Raw genomic sequence first — 17824 nt, 5'->3', positions numbered from 1 at the left:
ACTTAAGTTCCCGCCCAAACAACCCGGAAATACTCGCCGAGCATGTCGAGCACAGTGATGCTTAGGCGAGTACCGAGTAGTGGTGAATAGTGATGAGTGAATTTGTTCAAAATCCGAACCTACAACTTAAATTAGACACGAATATGGCACATTCAGATTGGTGATCGGAAAGGTGAGCAATATTTCTTAAATTTGTGCAAAATCTGCAACGTTCGGCGAATAAGTGCGGGAACATGATTGCGAGGCAACTACAGCGTTTTTAACAGTTTTACTAGCATAATGCTTATGTATAATGAGCGGGGGGACATGGTAGATGAGTGGGGGAGCTGATGATAGAACAGGTCAGATCAGTGGCGCGCTTGTAATTTTTTTTCCTGTAGGTGGTAACTTAAAGTCAGGAAAGCGTGGCTAGCCAATCAGAGCGCAGGAAGCAACCACACTGCCCAGACACAAGGGCTTCTGCAATTGGCTGCTGAAATCACATGTCCTCTCTATATAAAAAGCGGCCATGTTCCCTCAGCGCCATTTTATGCATGTCACTGCTGACAAACACTGCTGCTGAGTGTGCTCCTGTTTATTGAGAGATATTAGCTATATAGTTGGGTGCTTGTTTGAAAGTCAGAGAGCGTAGATAACTCCTTTGCTGTGTACCTGTTCAATCGACCTTGCAGCACATTTTTTTTTCTTGTGCAATTACTGAGATTCTGACAGAAAGAGCAGGGCCCATAGAACAGTGTTGTGCACCGGTTGTATTGTGCTTCATGCACAAGTATACCTTCAATCTATTTTTGCACTTACTAATGTGATAAAACAAGCAAGCCCTTGTAGGCCACTTTTTGATTTTGTGGGGTTGAAATTTTGCTGTCCGCAGACTCTGCAGAGCTTTTGAGTGCAGAGGACAAAAATTTTATTTTTTTCGTTTGCTAATGTGATGATGCAAGCTGTGCTATCCCAGTTTGCCATTTTTTGGTGGGTGAAATTCAGCTGTATTCACAGTAAAACAAATATATCTTTTTTGTCTTTCTAGGCAGAGTCCACAAAAGATTTTTTTGTGTCGCAAATGTGATACACTCCGCTAAAAGCCACCTACTATATAAGTGGCATTAAAGTTCAGCTGTTTTCAGAGTGAAAAAATGATTTTTTTGTCTTGCTAGGCTGAGTCCAAAAAATCGAATTTTGTTTTGCTAATAGCGTGCTCCTATCACAGTATCTGAGCAACATGAGTGGGAAAAAGAGAGGTCGTGGTGGTAGGGGGAATAGGCTTGGTGTTCAAGGTATACGTGGGGTAGGTGGTAATGTTAGTGAAAGCACTAGTGAACCAACACCATCATGTCCTATCCGAAGACAGCTGATAACTTCTGTTAGTGGATGTGACGCGCCCCCTGGGACATATTCCGTTTTGAGGGGAATACCCGGCACCGGATCAGATGGGGGGGGTTGTAGTCTCCGAGCGGCTGTGACCCGGTCCCGTGCCCAGGGCGTCAAGCTCAGGGTTATGTGGCAGTCTTTACTGATGTTATTAAAGTTCGTTGTGTCGACTACGCCACCCGTTGTGATGCGGTCACTGTGGCCGCCGCTGCTGCAGGGTCCGCTGAGGCTGATGGTGAATGCGCAGCTTGGTGGGATAACCCCCAACGGGAGGGGTATAGCCTCAGAGGGGACAGGCGCAGAGGATGGGGGTTGTGGTGGTGCGGTGCAGCCGGTAATGATGACAGACTCGGGTAGTGCAGTTAAGGGTCTTTACTTACTGCAGATGTTCCTGGTCACTCTAGCTCCAAGTGACCTCCCGAGCCGTGCTGCGTCCACCAGGTCCTGGATCCGGCCAACCCCCAAACAAGTCCGGAGCGTGGCCCTGAGCTCTCCCTCTGTCCTTCCTTCAGCCGTCCCCACCAGTGATTCACCTAAATCCAGCTCCCTCGGGCCTTCTGTTGGGCAACCTTTGGCCTCAGGTTCCCTGACCCTCCATGTGGTGTGCCTTCAGGGTGAATGTAGTGGGTGACCGTGACAGACTCTGCCCACGGTCTCCGGTCTCTGGCTGGGGAATGTCTTTACCCCCACCAGCTTGGGTTCCGGTACCCTTCTGCTGACTCCTCACCCGGTGTTCTTATTTGGGTTCTTGGGTCCCTTCTTTGTCCCCCTCTGGGTCTCCTTCTTTACTCCACTCTCTCTCCAGGGCTGTTGTTTCTTTCTGCAGGCTTGTCCTCTGCATCTGACTTACTCTCTGCGTCTGACCCTGATCCTAGTTGGTGCCCTCCTTATATATCCCTCTATGTGTGAGCTCAGGTGACCAGCACCCAATGAGCTCCTACCACTACCCAGACTGCTCCCCCTATCTGCCCCTACACTACATGGGATGTTCCTCCCCCCTCCCACTCCAGCCAGGAACAGGCTCGGTCGCACCTGCACATTTCTAAGTGGGAGTGCCGTCGGCCTGCTCCTCTGGAATGGGATGTATGTAGTGCATGCAGTCTATCTGAGCTCAGTTCCACACTCCATCCTTACCCGGGAGTGGAATATCACACCTCTGGGTTGAGGTGCAATACCCCTGTAGCAGCCGAATCCTCAGGGTGCTACATTCCCCCCTGGTAAATCACAGCACGTCCTCGGGCTGCAAAGACAAAAACACCAAACATACAAATTTTTATAAACATATAAAACATATAAAATATTATATATATATAAACTTTTTCATATAAACATCATCATAACATTCTCGTCGTCTCTTTCTTTCTTCCTCCTCTGGTCACCGTGCAACTCGTGACCAGGTAAAGTGCGACAGTCTTTTGAAAAGCAGTTTCTCATAAAACCAGTAGGGGGCGCCTTAGGAAGCGCAACTATGTACAGGGAAGTTTTGGCCGTTCTCAGTCCCCGGCCAGGTAAGGGAAAGGGATGGCTGCTCACAGTCCTCAGCCTGGTTTGGGTAAGGGACACACGGGTTAAACAGTTCACTGGTCCCAACGGGGACTAAACTTTAAAGCAGCAACGACAGTTCCAGTTCCTTTATACCCTGATTGGGTAACTATTTACAACACCTGCTCTGCCGCACTCAACGGCGTCTTCCTCCTGCTCTTTGAACTTCAGACCCGTCCGGGTCCTCTTGCTCCTCCTCCCAGATGTGGCACCCTTGGTATTGCGGGCGCGGGCGCGGTGGTGGTGGCGCCCGGGTTGCCCAGGCCTTGCGGCCAGGCCTGGGGCACCTGGAAGGTGAAGGGCACCGTTAGGACGGCGGCGCCCTGGGCTACCTGGCCTTGCGGCCAGGCCGGAGGCTCCGCGGAGGTAGGGGGCGCTGTTGGTGGTGCGGCGCCCGGGGGTACTAGGCCTTGCGACCAGGCTGGTGGTAATTCCTGCTTTGTCACGCTCCGGGTCGGGGCGCGTGACGTCACAGGGGTCACTGCGGCGGCTTCCGGTCGGGGCCTAGTCCATAGCGGTGACGTGGCGGCGACGGGCACAGCAGGGGGACTTTCGGGCTCTGCGACGGGGAGCTGGGGCAGGTAAGCGGTGTCACGGCTTGGGGTATAGGCGTCCCCTTTACCTGCCTCCATGCGTTCGGCTCCCTTCTCGGCGCCGTCTCCGGCCTTGGGTCCTCCCGCGCCATCCTCAGAGGCGGTCTGCTTCCTCTTCCAGGGTAGCGTGCTCCGCTGACTGGTCTCTGCGTGCTGAGCCATCTCCCGGCTCCACTCCGCCAGTATCTCCCGCTGTACCCGGGCCATCCTCCGTGCGAGGCCCTCCAGGGCAGTTTGTGCACACTCCCGGTCTCGGGGGAGCTGCGCTAGGATCTCCGCTAGACCTAGCGGGGTTGTGGACTCTAGCAGGCTCCTGACCATCGGGTCGGTGCTGCTCTGCTCGGCTTCCGGCAGGCTCCTGGCCAGCGGGCCGGTGCTGCTCTGCCCTCCTTCCTCGGTCTCTAGCAGACTCCTGGCCAGCGGGCCGGTGCTGTTCTGCTTTCTTTCCATCTCCGGGTGAGCTTCTCCGCTACTCCTTGTTAGACCTCTTGCCTCCGGGTGCGCTCGCTCCAGACTGCTCCAAGCGACACCCATCTTTTCTCTTCTCTTTCGTCTCCTCCCACTTCGAGGGCGGTCCCGGGGCAACTCGGTGACTGTCAGCTCCAGGGGGAGTTCTTTCACGCTGACAGACACCTCCAGCATCACAGTCTCTGTTGGTGGGGGCGGTTTCCACTTTTGGCGCCATTTTCTGTCCCGGCCCACGATGGGAGGTGGCCTCTTGCTCTCCTTTGGCACGCCCATAATGGCGTCCGCTGCTCTTCCAAGGCGGGAAATCTGCGGTTTTGGCGGGAATCGCTTCCCAGTGGCGGGAAACTCTGCAGATGGCGGGAACAAGCTGGAAATGGCGGACAATCGGCGGGAAACGACTGGTGATGGAGTCCGATGGCGTGGACCCTCCGGAACCGGCAGGAGTCTTCTTTCTGAGGTAAACTTGCACTTTTCTTCAGGCACGCAGTACCCGGGTGTTGCGGGCACGTAATCCTGCCGACTACGCCAAAGTTGACGCGCCCCCTGGGACATATTCCGTTTTGAGGGGAATACCCGGCACCGGATCAGATGGGGGGGGTTGTAGTCTCCGAGCGGCTGTGACCCGGTCCCGTGCCCAGGGCGTCAAGCTCAGGGTTATGTGGCAGTCTTTACTGATGTTATTAAAGTTCGTTGTGTCGACTACGCCACCCGTTGTGATGCGGTCACTGTGGCCGCCGCTGCTGCAGGGTCCGCTGAGGCTGATGGTGAATGCGCAGCTTGGTGGGATAACCCCCAACGGGAGGGGTATAGCCTCAGAGGGGACAGGCGCAGAGGATGGGGGTTGTGGTGGTGCGGTGCAGCCGGTAATGATGACAGACTCGGGTAGTGCAGTTAAGGGTCTTTACTTACTGCAGATGTTCCTGGTCACTCTAGCTCCAAGTGACCTCCCGAGCCGTGCTGCGTCCACCAGGTCCTGGATCCGGCCAACCCCCAAACAAGTCCGGAGCGTGGCCCTGAGCTCTCCCTCTGTCCTTCCTTCAGCCGTCCCCACCAGTGATTCACCTAAATCCAGCTCCCTCGGGCCTTCTGTTGGGCAACCTTTGGCCTCAGGTTCCCTGACCCTCCATGTGGTGTGCCTTCAGGGTGAATGTAGTGGGTGACCGTGACAGACTCTGCCCACGGTCTCCGGTCTCTGGCTGGGGAATGTCTTTACCCCCACCAGCTTGGGTTCCGGTACCCTTCTGCTGACTCCTCACCCGGTGTTCTTATTTGGGTTCTTGGGTCCCTTCTTTGTCCCCCTCTGGGTCTCCTTCTTTACTCCACTCTCTCTCCAGGGCTGTTGTTTCTTTCTGCAGGCTTGTCCTCTGCATCTGACTTACTCTCTGCGTCTGACCCTGATCCTAGTTGGTGCCCTCCTTATATATCCCTCTATGTGTGAGCTCAGGTGACCAGCACCCAATGAGCTCCTACCACTACCCAGACTGCTCCCCCTATCTGCCCCTACACTACATGGGATGTTCCTCCCCCCTCCCACTCCAGCCAGGAACAGGCTCGGTCGCACCTGCACATTTCTAAGTGGGAGTGCCGTCGGCCTGCTCCTCTGGAATGGGATGTATGTAGTGCATGCAGTCTATCTGAGCTCAGTTCCACACTCCATCCTTACCCGGGAGTGGAATATCACACCTCTGGGTTGAGGTGCAATACCCCTGTAGCAGCCGAATCCTCAGGGTGCTACAGATGGGCTACTCCACTTCCTCTATTTGGCAGTCGCACAGCGATACGCCTTGTTGATAAGGGTCAGAAAGAGCAGGTGCTGCAGTGGATGGCAAGCACTGCTTCAAGTGGCCTCTCCTCTTCTTCCTCCACCTCAACATCACACACAGTACAGTCCACAGATGTGGCACCCTAATTACCCTTGCTTCCCCCCACGTCACAACTGTCCAACTGCCCAACTGACTGTAGCGAACCACAGATGGGCGAGTCTGTAGAACTGTTCACCCATTCTATACCATGGGCATCAGAAGTGTACTCCAGATATTCACAGAGTAAAGAAGAGGAGGAAAGCATCTGCACCGATGCCCAAAATTGTTTTAGGTTGGATTTGGGGCAGGACGGAGTAGGGTCCCAGCAGGTTCCTGACCCTCGTCACCAGATGTTAACCACCGGGGTGGGAGGTGATCCTGATGAGACTCAGATACCTGATGCTCATACGGACTGTACTGTGCTATCAGGGCAACAAAAGGAGAAGGGTCACTCTGAGGGCGAGGAATGGGATAATACATTGGATGATGATGAGGTTGAAGATTCTAGCTGGTGTGAACCCAGATTCACGCAGCCGAGTATCTCATCTGAGGAGGTGGAGGAAGAGAAAGATGAGGCGGTTACGTTGCTTCCTATGGCACATACACGGAGTGATGCAAGCACGAGGAGCACGGCATCCTTAGTGACAACTGTGGCTTTAGCCACCAGCGGTCGTGGGTCTGTAGCTTGCAGTGGTGGCAAGGGTTGCCTAGCCTGGGCCTTTTTTGAGTGAGAGCCCGTCAGCTGTAACTAAAGTGGATATGCCTGCTGTGTTTGTTTCATTGAGCACATCACATGTTTCTCAATCCATTGTAACATCTGCGCCTGCACCTCACTCATGGTCCAGCAGTTTGTCCGTTTCACCGTACTCTACCCTCTCCCAGCACTGCAGCCATCCCTCAGTCCCACAGTTGTGGTCATGTAACAGATTGCTTCATCCTACACATGAGAAAGCTAAGAGGTTGAACTCCACCATCTCCAATCTGTTGACCACGGAAATGGTTGTGTCCTGATTGTGTTTCCATCTGCTGGGTTGGCTGTAGTGGAAAAGGTGTCGGTCCCCATTATAATACTTAGGCTGTGTGCTCACGATGCGTTTTTTAAGCGTTTCCGCAGCGGCAAAAACGCTGCAGAAATGCTTAAAAAACGCATGGTAGAAGGCCTGCCATGATCCCTAATGATAATCCGCATGTGCTGTGCACATGCTGCGGAAATTTCCGCTGCTGATTATCATTGCGGAAAAAAACGCAGCACTACCAATTATTATATACTTACCTTCTGGCGGCCCGCGGTACGCTCCTCCTTGCTTGCCGGCAGTTTGCGATGGACTGAAGGACCTGCGCTGACGTCATAGTCATGTGACTGGTCACGCGACGCTGACGTCGGCAGGTCCTTCAGTCTACCGCTGCCGGCAGCCGGGACAGAGGGAATCAAGACTGCGGGGGCCATCGGAAGGTAAGTATAGATATTATTTTTTATTTTTAACCATTCTTTAGGTCACACTATATAAATCCATGCCGTTTGCATGGATTTATATAGTGTGACCAAGTTGACAAGCACTTTCCAAGTGATGCTAAAATCGCTTGGAAAGCACTTGTTAACCCGCATGCGGAAATGCAAGTGAAGAACGCTTCACTTCCGCATGTCCCTGGCAGGAAAACGCATGTACAATCTGCATGCATTTTTTTCTGCCAGGGAGATGCAGAAACGCTCAGGAAAAAATCCTGAGCATTTCTGCATCTTGGGCACATAGCCTTATACTCAATTTAAAATGATTGTTTGGTGCAGATATTGTTCTCATAAGAGAAATAGAAAGTGGTTTTCTATCTACTGCGGTATATTAAACAGGCTACATCTCAGCGTAAAATTGTTTGGGGAAGATATTCTTTGCCACACAGGGGTACACAGACCTGATAAACTCAAAATTGGAATATAAAGCAGACTACATCTCAGTTTAAAATTGTTTGGGGCAGATATTGTTCTCCATACAGGGGGAAAAAAAAAGGTTGGGTACGAGCAGCTTCCTGACCCTCGACTGTACTGTGCTGTGAGGGCAAGAAGAGGACGAGGGTGACTCTGAGAGCGAGGAATGGGATAACACATTGGATGATAATGAGGTTGTACATCCAACTTGGTGTGATTCCAGAGGCAAGCAGCTGAGTAGCTCATCTGAGGAGGTGGAGGAGGAGGAAGATGATGAGGTTAGGTTGCTTCCTATGGCACAGATATGAAGTGATGCAAGCTTGAGGAGCACTGCATCCTTAGTGACAACTGTGGCAGTGCCCATCAGCGGTGGCAAGTCTGCAGCTGACGGACGGCAAGGGTTGCCTAGCCTGGGTCTTTTTTGAGACCACAAAGGATGACCTCAGTAGAGGGAAAAACTGCAATAATTTGGCTACTACATGCATGAACCTTCATATGCGCAATCAACATGCATTACTCTGGCAATCTCACTGCAATAATATGCGGACCTCAACAACCATCAGCCGCCCCATCAACCGCATCTGCTGCTTCTTCCTCCTTCTCCGTTACCGTGCCAAGTATTGTCACACAGGTCTCCCAGCGCAGAACTTCTAGTTCTCCACCTGCTCCAGTCAGGCTGAGTGAGAGCCTGTCAGCTGTAATGGAAGCAGACATGCCTTCTGTGTTTGTTTCATTGAGCACACCACATGTTTCTCAATCCACTGTAACATCTGCACCTGCACCTCACGCACGGTCCAGCAGTTTGTCCGTTTCACCATACTCTGTCCTCTCTCAGCAAAGCAGCCAGCTCTCAGTCTCACAGTTGTGGTCACATAAAATATTGTTTCCTCACACACATGACGTAGCCACAATGCGCGACGAGAAATGACGTAGCCGCAATGAGCGATGGCCAAGAAAGAAATCATGCGTCCCATGATGCGGTCCAATGGACGCATCATGGCGCATACCTATAAGCCACACAAATAAACATTCCCTCCCCAATTATGTGGTCAAAAACTGGAAATGACCTCAGACGCCGGTATTGAATGTGGGGAACATTTATAAAGGGAGGATTAAATGTGCTATGCACACAACCACTTTAGACAGCAGTGACTACACTAGCTAGACAGCAGTGACTACACTGGCTAAACCACTTGATACCTGTCATTGCACGAACCAGTATCTATGATTGCTTTATATCCCCTGATGAGTCCTCCATATGGGGGATGAAACGCGTAGAGATCATAGCTGCATACAGGAAACATGCAGTTCAGTTCAGTTTCATACTTAGGGTCTGCCCTTGTCAGGGCAGGAGCAAGCAGGGGCATGACAGGGGTGTTTAATTTGCTGTTAACATCTCCATTTTTCCTGTACCCACTGTGGACATTTTCGGCCCTTGATGTACCAGTCTCCCGCACCTGGAATAACTTCGTCTAAGTGGTGAGACCTAACCATTTTTTATATGTAAACACTGTTGGTATTTGAATCACTTGCACTTTAATGTTTATCTTTAGCTTTGATTCCTAGGTACTGTCTTTTTATAGTATACCATTAAAATCTATGTATTATCTATATATTCTCTCCTGCTGAATACTCTGATTTCTAATAGGAGATTTGTCACAAGGACGACAACTGCATCGTAACCCTTGCTGTATTTCTTCTTTTCCTCCCACACATGACAAAGCGAAGAGGTCGAACTCCACCATCTCCGATCTGTTGGCCACGGAAATGGTGGTGTCAGGACCTAATTTTTTGAACTGTGAACACTCCTGTATGGCTGCTTTTTTACTGAGAAGGAAACCGGAAAACCTGGGGGAAACCCCCGCAAACACAGGGAGAGCATACAAACTAATTGCATATGTTGTCCTCTATCATCATAAAGGAGTTAGCTTGTTGTCTAGGACACCGACCACCGCTGCTGTCTACCTTGTGATCAGTGTGTTGAAGCTTGCAAGGTGTCAGGGGTTTACCGTGACAGAGAGGAGCCAGAAGACTGCAGAGTCTGATTCCTCCCACTCCTGCAGTCACTAAAAGCCTTTCGCCTTCATATTAATCAGTGCAGGGGTTAATCTGCTCAGTTGTGAGCTCTTGGAAGCTTACCATGATTTAGGCTCTCAGCAGATTTGTCCCATGCATCTCCCTACTGTGATAACGCTGTAACCCAACACATCAGACTGTCACCTACTGTGGAAGCCTTGAAAAGGAAGCTGAATATCCACTTCTTGTCACTAGCGTACAATCTGCGATAGCCCTCACTCCAGCATACCGCTGTACCACTAGCTGTACCCTGACCTACTGTATCCTCACCCATCCCTTGTAGATTGTTTGTGCGCCTTCGCATGCAGGGTCCTGTCTCCTCTTGTACCAGTCGGTGACCCCTTTTCACATGTAAAGCGTCACGGAATAAATGTCGCTGTAATAGTAATAATAATTATAGTACTTGCACTCTGTGTCAATTGATGGCACTTTCCTGGTGTCTATCCCTAATTTGATGTGTTTTGGAAGCTTTTGAGCCCGTTTGAAGGTGTTGTATATATATATTTTTGTCCCCCCCATTGAATCCTATGGTGTTCGGAAATGTTTGTCGAATGTTCGATGAACAAACTCGACGAATGTGTAAATATACGGCGAACATTTCCGAACCGATCATTGACATGTGCGTTCATCTCTAGTGGTGAACACGTTCGCTCATCACTAGTTATAAGTAGTTTCCTCAATTCCCCATATGTTCCATTGTGAAGTCTACTTCAAAGAGTTTGAAGTGTAAGCTCTTCTCCCAGATGTTCTATGTGAGGGTGACATCTGGAGATATCTTATAGATTTTAATTTTTCTATGACAAGCACCCTGCTGCTCACCATAGCTCTCACGAATTCTGTGATCCATCTGTATGGCCTCCTCCAGAGAACAAGAAGGAGCATGAAGAGCCAGAGCATCCTTAAGAGCTTTGTAAAGGCACCTGAGAGCCCCATCATTCCATTGAACTTCAGTGAACCATTGCCTGAACTCATTACTAAAGTCCTCAGCAGTGTAGTTTCTTGCGTCAGGTTCATGATCTTTGCTTCAGTGACCTGGGTCCTGTCTTATTCGTCATAAATTAAAACTAAGGCATCAAAGAAGGCACCACAGAAGCCCATCCTGGGACTTGTTTGGCAAAGAAAATGCCCGAGACTGAGACCCCCCCCATGCAGTAAGGATATACTTATTCCCTCCCACTAGAACTCATTCCCTGAAGACCAAGGTTTGCAGGGTAGAAAATGGCTTACAGCTCTCCCTAAACACTCTAAACTGTTTTTACTCTCCAGAAAATGTATCAGGAAGGGTCACTATGGGTTCAGGAGAGACCAACTGGACATCTGAAGGTACAGACATCATGGAGTAAATGTATGAAAAAGTCAAAACAGAAAAACAGAAAATCACCTGGGTGGGAAGGGGCTAAAAGCATAGAGGCAGATTAATATATACAGTATTTTAACAGTGCTGCAGCTCACACAGATTGTATTGGGATATCAAGAGCCCATCAGCTACTGTAAATAAACAGCAGAATGAAACATTAACAAAATTGAAATGGAAGTAGAAAAGAAGCTATGTACAAGACCTTTCGTAGAGCTGGCTGCCTGATTTTGATTAAAGTAATGTGGCAACATGTGCAAGACTTGTCGAGATCCTGTCTCCCATCCATCTCTCTTCTCTTGCAATGTTACATGAGTGTAGTTTCTTATTTAGCATGATACCAAGATTGAACTATACTCTGCAATGACAGGAGTGACCCAGAACAGTACTTTAAAATCTACTGTCCTCTGCACCTCCTAACTTCTTTCCTCCTTTCTCTGGCCCACCTCTCTTCGCCATCAACTACCGTGCTGCTCCCTCCTATCCCTTTCTTTCCTCTCTCATTGGCCATCTCTTCCACTAGCTGCTAATTTACTTATTGACTCCCTGTTCTTGAATGGGAGACTGGTAATTTTCCTTATTTTCTTTGGCTTCCTGTACTTGCATGTCAGTGGTTTAGACAACAGATATCTACAGAAATGGTAAGTTACTGTAAAATGTGTGTAAAAAGACTGTGGCACTCTTGTATAGTGAGCGTATATATGTGTAGAAGGTGTATTGGTACCTGTAATTTAGATACCTTTATATGTATTTTTGCATTGTGGAAACAAATTTATACTTCAGGAAGCATCAAGAATTTAGGCAGATATTCATATGGTTGGCCCAAGGAACCCAGTCTGCATTTTACTTTGGAATAGAAATGACCTGTATGTTTCCAAGGCTACTGGCCTTAAACTAGTTGTTAACCAACAAACCATGTAGATTAATAAGAAGAGGGCCAACAAATAGTAATAGCAAATAAAGGGTCTCAGTAATGCAAGTTCACAGTTGGAATATAACATTCTCAGCAGGAAAAAAAAGTCATAGTGGAAAAAGTCGTAATGAAATATGTGAGCATAGTTTTTGGTTTGTTTTTCAAGAACTGAATTTCCTTTTTTTAGTGTTTGTTTATTCACTAATAATTCTGTTTCTCGAGTTATGCCAACAAAAGAAATTCTCTAGTTTAAAGGGTTTGTCTGGTCCCTGATGAAAAGTCTGCAGTCACTGTGACTTCAATGTGACTGCTGACAGCTTAAGCAGTATGCACACTGTCATGATTCCCCTGTGTGAGTTGGTCGGTCGTGTGATCAAATGTATGTGGTCATGTGGTCACCCTCCTGCACTTGGAATACAGGAGAATTGTTACAGTGTGTGATGCACAAACTGTCACCATAGAGCGACTGTAAACATTTCTCATAAGACTATACAACCTCTTTATACCATAATTTATCTTTTGTAAATGTGAATCAGATATCCATGCAGATTAAACAACCCTATTCTGAATTGATTTAATCTTTCCTAATTAGATTGCTACACAGCCTATTCCACAAGAAACTGGAAGAAAAGACTATGAGAGCTACCAACCTTTTCAGAATTCAATGGGAAATTTTGATGACACCTTCTTTGAAGATCAAGCGCATCACCGACCTCCTGCCACTGAGTATAATATGCATTTGGGATTAAAGTCAACTGGCAACTATGTTGACTTTTACTCTGCCGCTCGCCCCTATAGTGAACTGAACTATGAAACAAGCCACTATCCTGCCTCTCCAGACTCATGGGTTTGAGATGCTGATTAAAAATATGTGCATGTGCATGCATAACATAAGACATTTTTCCTTGCAGATTTAATTTGTTAAGCCTGTTCCTTAGAAAGGTCGTGAAAATCATTGTGAATAATTGCTTATAGTGTCTTAGAAAGCTGATGGAATGGAATAAAATAAATTCTAGATTGATGTAATAGCCCTGAGTGAGTATTGAGCAATGTGAAGAAAGGGTACTACAGCATAGCAAATATTTTATGTAACATAAATATGCTGCTCTAATCTATTACATTACTGGTGCTTTAGACATCTGCGTATACAAAGTCATACACCAGATACAAGGAAAATGGTTGTGGGAGGTGTGTTGACTTAGTACATTAAGCACAAGAGTAAAGTTTACATTATCTGTGGGGAACAGTCCTTCACATTTTGTTTACTTTTCTTTTTGTGAACCTAGGCTTCAAGTTGCATCTGAGGTTTCTTCTGTATGGCAAGATGTTTCTTGCCTTTTACTAATGTTTTGTTGTAAAGTATTTGATGTACATTAACGATAAAGGAGAGTGGACTGTGTAAATTACACCAATTCCATTGTGTTCCTTCATGAGATAGCCTATATATTGCTTAATTTCTTTAAGAGTAAATTGAAAATGTCAATATATTTTGTTTTCTTTTGACCCAGTGAGTTTTGTTGAGATAAAAAAAGGAAAAATACTAAAGTACTTTTTAGCAGTATTGTGTGTTCTAGAATGTGATTTTTTTGTGATGATTAAACAAATTAGTAATGTCTGGCAAATAGCATCATCCTTCTACACTCTTTGTCAACAAATAGCTTTTTTTCAATGCCTAAAATTTTACATGTAGATATTTGAAATAGACTTTTTTCATTTTTACTGGTTTTCCTTCTGATGATACAGTCTTAAAAGAAATAAATAGCATTTGATCTTCATATTTGCCAAATGTGTATTTCCAAAGCAAAGATCATCAATACATCATCAAGTATGTTGTATGTCTGTATGTGTGTGAATATTCCATTTTTATTTGCTTACAATTTATTTTCTGCATTTCAATCTTTTCTTCACTTGTTTGGCATAATATAGACATGTTTATAATACTGTTTTGCATAGTATTTCCAAAATGCTAGAAAGCTTATATCACCTTCCTCTCTACAGAGTATGAAACAAGGAAGAATGATTTATTTATATTGTGCAATCTCTTGTATTTTACAACCAGGTGCCTTAGAATTGTTAGCATGTGAACATACATTGTTGTTGCATCATAACTCATATTATATTTTATTTTGAAAATGCTGTACTCTCCATGTGGCCAGAGGAAGATAGTCAACAATTCAAGTTTTCAAAGCTGCAGTAAGGACCAAAATAAATATATTAGTGATACCCAACTTTTTGTAAGTTAGATATTTTGGTTATAGGAAAATGACATACTGTACTATATTGAACAATATTAGTAATTTGTAGTAGCCCAGTTGTCTGTTAAGATCATCCAGTAATCCACTTCATGGCTTTGGTCAGGCTTCTATACTCGCCTCTGCGACGTCTTTATTGCTTTCGTAGCTCCTTCACTGGATGAGGATGAGGGGGCGGGGTGGCTTCTCTCTTCTCAGTACATAAATTAAATTTAACGTATTCACTTCTCCTGCCATTGTTTCCTCAGAACTCAAACTTGCTAGTCTTTGCTAGCAGGTGGCAGCTTTATCTATGAGCTACAGCTCGTAATGATACACATAGGAGATTGAGGTAATCTTGACCTGTACTGCAGGCAGTGAATCCAGTAGCGGATTTTACATGTATATTGTATACAGCAGTGTATTTCTTTGTATTTGTATACTGAAGTGAAGAAACTGTCCGATTTTTTTTTGTTCCTATAGAACTAATAAAAATAATAAGCAATTACAAAAATGTAAGTTTTTTTGTGAGTCTACCCAGTAATCGATCTCACAACCCTCAACATCACAAGCAGGATCTAAAACAATTGAGTCACAAGCCCTGGTGATGAAATGGAGAGAATTTTATGTATTTGATTTGTATTGCAGGCTCTAACTCCACAGGCAGGTTGTACTGATAAAATTGTGCACATCACAATATTGGAGAGCTGTCCACAACTCTTCAGCTGTATGACTGCGATCTCCAAGGCATATTAATTTTAAGACTGCCTGATTGCGGTGAGCCCTGACTGCACAGTTCGGAGGTGGTGTGGATTCGCTCTTCACTGTTGTCTAGTTAAGGCAAAGGTTGAGTGCGCAGGTGGAGGCCCTAGCTGAGGTGGAGGAGGCAGAAGCAGTGGAGGAAGTGGGAAATACAGAGGTTTGTTCTGCAAGCCTTTGGAATTCCAAGATTTGTGGAGCAGCCCCTTCCCCGCCTTCCCCCACAGCCACAATAATCACCCAGTGCCCAGTCAGCAAGATGTAACGACCTTGACCATGCTTACTCGTCCAGGTGTCTGTGGTGAAATGCACCCTGGCAGATATAGATTTAGATTTGGCAGCACAGTGGCTCAGTGGTTAGTGGTTAGTTCAAATCCCACCAAGGACAACATCTGCAAGGAGTTTGTATGTTCTCCCTGTGTTTGCGTGGGTTTCCTCTGGGTTCTCTGGTTTCCTCCCACACTCCAAAGACATACTGATAGGGAATTTAGATTGTAAGCCCCAATGGGGACAGCGGTGATAATGTAAGTGAAGCGCTGTGGCATATGTTGGCGCTATATAAAAATAAAGATTATTATTTATGTGTTTTTTTAAATAATGAACATCACTGTCATAGAAAATATTAATATCTCTGAAATGAGAAATGAGTAAGACTGTGATGAATAGATTGGAGACAAAGAGAAGTGACAATTCTAATTAAAATGCATGCAGGAGCTCCTTTTGCAGCACTAGACCCTGGCATACTAATGGGAATGTGCATTGCGTATGGACAAAGCATCACAGATTGGACAAATAATTAAGATAGGAAAAGGCTTTTAAGTTTTGGACAGGATTAAAGCAGATACCTCACATCCTTTTGGAGAAAGGTATTGTCACCCAGCATACACATTCCTTTAATCAGAACAGCTTCACCAGACAGTATGTGTCCGAAAGAAAATATGGAATATTGGAATATTTATAAATCCCATAGGGATGGGATATACCTCTTCAATGTCAGGGCAAACCTGAATATGCATGTTTGCTTATAACTCAAATCTATAGTGAACAGATAATTGACACCAGCCATGCCATGTTTGATATCTGGGGAAAGGTAAAATCCCAATGGAAAATATGTCAGCGATTTCGAACTTTTGCAATCATCTGGAGAGGAGTTATTGCATAAGTTGGGATTTCATAAAATCCTGAAGGGCTGAGGGCAGCCCACTATCCAGCCCAAGTGAGGTCATCACAGGGGGGGTGTGGGTGTAACTCAGGGGCTGATAAAAGATCAAGCCAAATTATGATCTGGGTTCATGTAGAGAATACACATCATGTATGCAAGAATCCAGTTTACTGAATGGCCCCAAGCAAAGTGTTCTCCTTCAGCTAAGTTGACTCGTCTCTGCGAGCAGCATAGTAAGTTTCCTTTGTTAATCCATTTTATTTTCTGTAACTGTATATGCTGTATTATTTTATACCCTTTGTAAAAATCTTTAGTATATTTTTCATAAACACTGCCCTCTGTGGATTAAATAAAAAATGTAATAGTTCTGTTCCTTTAGCCATATGCTACCAGAACCAGGCCTCCAGTCAGCCTGTTTAAAACTTGACTGGTGGTGGCAGCTAATAATCTTTCTGAGGTTATCTTGGAGTTAGCAGTGATCAAACAGGGGTACATACATATATTCAATGTGTTGGAATCTGGAGGTGTATATGCCATAAGCTACCTGTTATTTTTCTGATAACCAGCCTATTAGTGGAGACAGCCTGCAGTCTCCTCCCTTGATCATTGGCCAATCGTGTAATTGTCCTGATGATAAGGGGCAGCAGAGAGCTGTTCGACATCAACATCACAGCTGGTGGTTCTGCGTGACCTTACTGGGCTATGATAATCTTGACAAATTGGTGGCAAGTAGTGGGATCTTACAGAACATTAGTGATCTGGTTTGAGCAATCAATCCTGTCACTGAAAATTTGCATGGTTCTTGCAAGATTCTGAGTGGAGTTTTGAGGAATCAGACTCAGAGTTTTCATTTTTTTTATCTGGGACATTACTGTATTTGTAGCAGTCACATCACTCTTCTCTTGTTTTTCTGGCCTATCTTTTGTTTGGCAATAATGGCTACAGTTGGGGAGCCCCGTAATCACCAGCAGTCCATGGACACTCTTTTTGCCCTCTGTACGCTAAGACAGATTGACTCCATGGGCAAAACCAAGCATCAAATAATTGCCAAACTGTTGTAAGGTGCTACAAAGCCAGCCTGTCACCAAAGCCCTGATGATGGAGAGGCCAGCCAAGGCGCAGGTGACTCTGCTGTAGAGGTCTCACTTGTGAGTGTCAGCAATACCCGCAGCCAGGGTAGTGTGGATCCCCACCTACAGATGGCCTTGGACTCAATGCAGATGATCAGGAGGGAAGTCTGAAGCTGATTCTGCAATTCCAGAGTGAGCAAAGCAGGCCCAAGCTGACCGAGAGGCTGAGAGAGCAGAGCGAGAACGACAATACGAGCCTCGGTACGGGCTGGAGTTAGCCTGAATCCAGGAGAAGCCATCCACACCACAGAACTGTGAGTCCAACAATGCCAACAGCTTTAAACCCCATCCTGAGCATTTTTGGGGTATGTAATGTGCTTCTCTCCCTTTTGACCAAGATGGAGACTATCAGGCCATCAAGCAGGCCCTGATAAAAAAGTACTAGCTTACTCTTGAGGTGTACAGCAAAACGTTCCGAGCTCTCCAGCGTGGATCACATGACAGCTATAGTGATGTGGTGAAAGGGATCAGAACCAACTTTAGGCAATGGGTCTAAGGACTGTCA

At 46.5% G+C, this 17824-nt stretch overlaps 1 protein-coding gene across 11 annotated transcripts in view; it reads left to right on the top strand.

Moving 5' to 3' along the window:
• The window catches only part of CTNND2 (catenin delta 2), a 2090389-nt gene extending 2075607 nt beyond the window's left edge, over positions 1 to 14782 (top strand). For all 11 annotated transcript variants that reach the window (XM_073678428.1, XM_073678425.1, XM_073678422.1 and 8 more), the window contains one exon: positions 12630 to 14782. In XM_073678428.1, coding sequence (XP_073534529.1) covers positions 12630 to 12890 — 261 coding nt within the window. In that variant the 3' untranslated portion in view covers positions 12891 to 14782. The remainder of the gene's footprint in view (positions 1 to 12629) is intronic.
• Positions 14783 to 17824: the final 3042 nt, after the last annotated feature.

The sequence above is a fragment of the Phyllobates terribilis genome, unplaced genomic scaffold, assembly GCF_046119375.1.
Source record: "Phyllobates terribilis strain yellow unplaced genomic scaffold, ASM4611937v1 Scaffold_4__5_contigs__length_816908805, whole genome shotgun sequence".
NCBI classification, from domain to species: domain Eukaryota; kingdom Metazoa; phylum Chordata; class Amphibia; order Anura; family Dendrobatidae; genus Phyllobates; species Phyllobates terribilis.
This window is presented reverse-complemented; position numbering and strand designations above follow the sequence as displayed.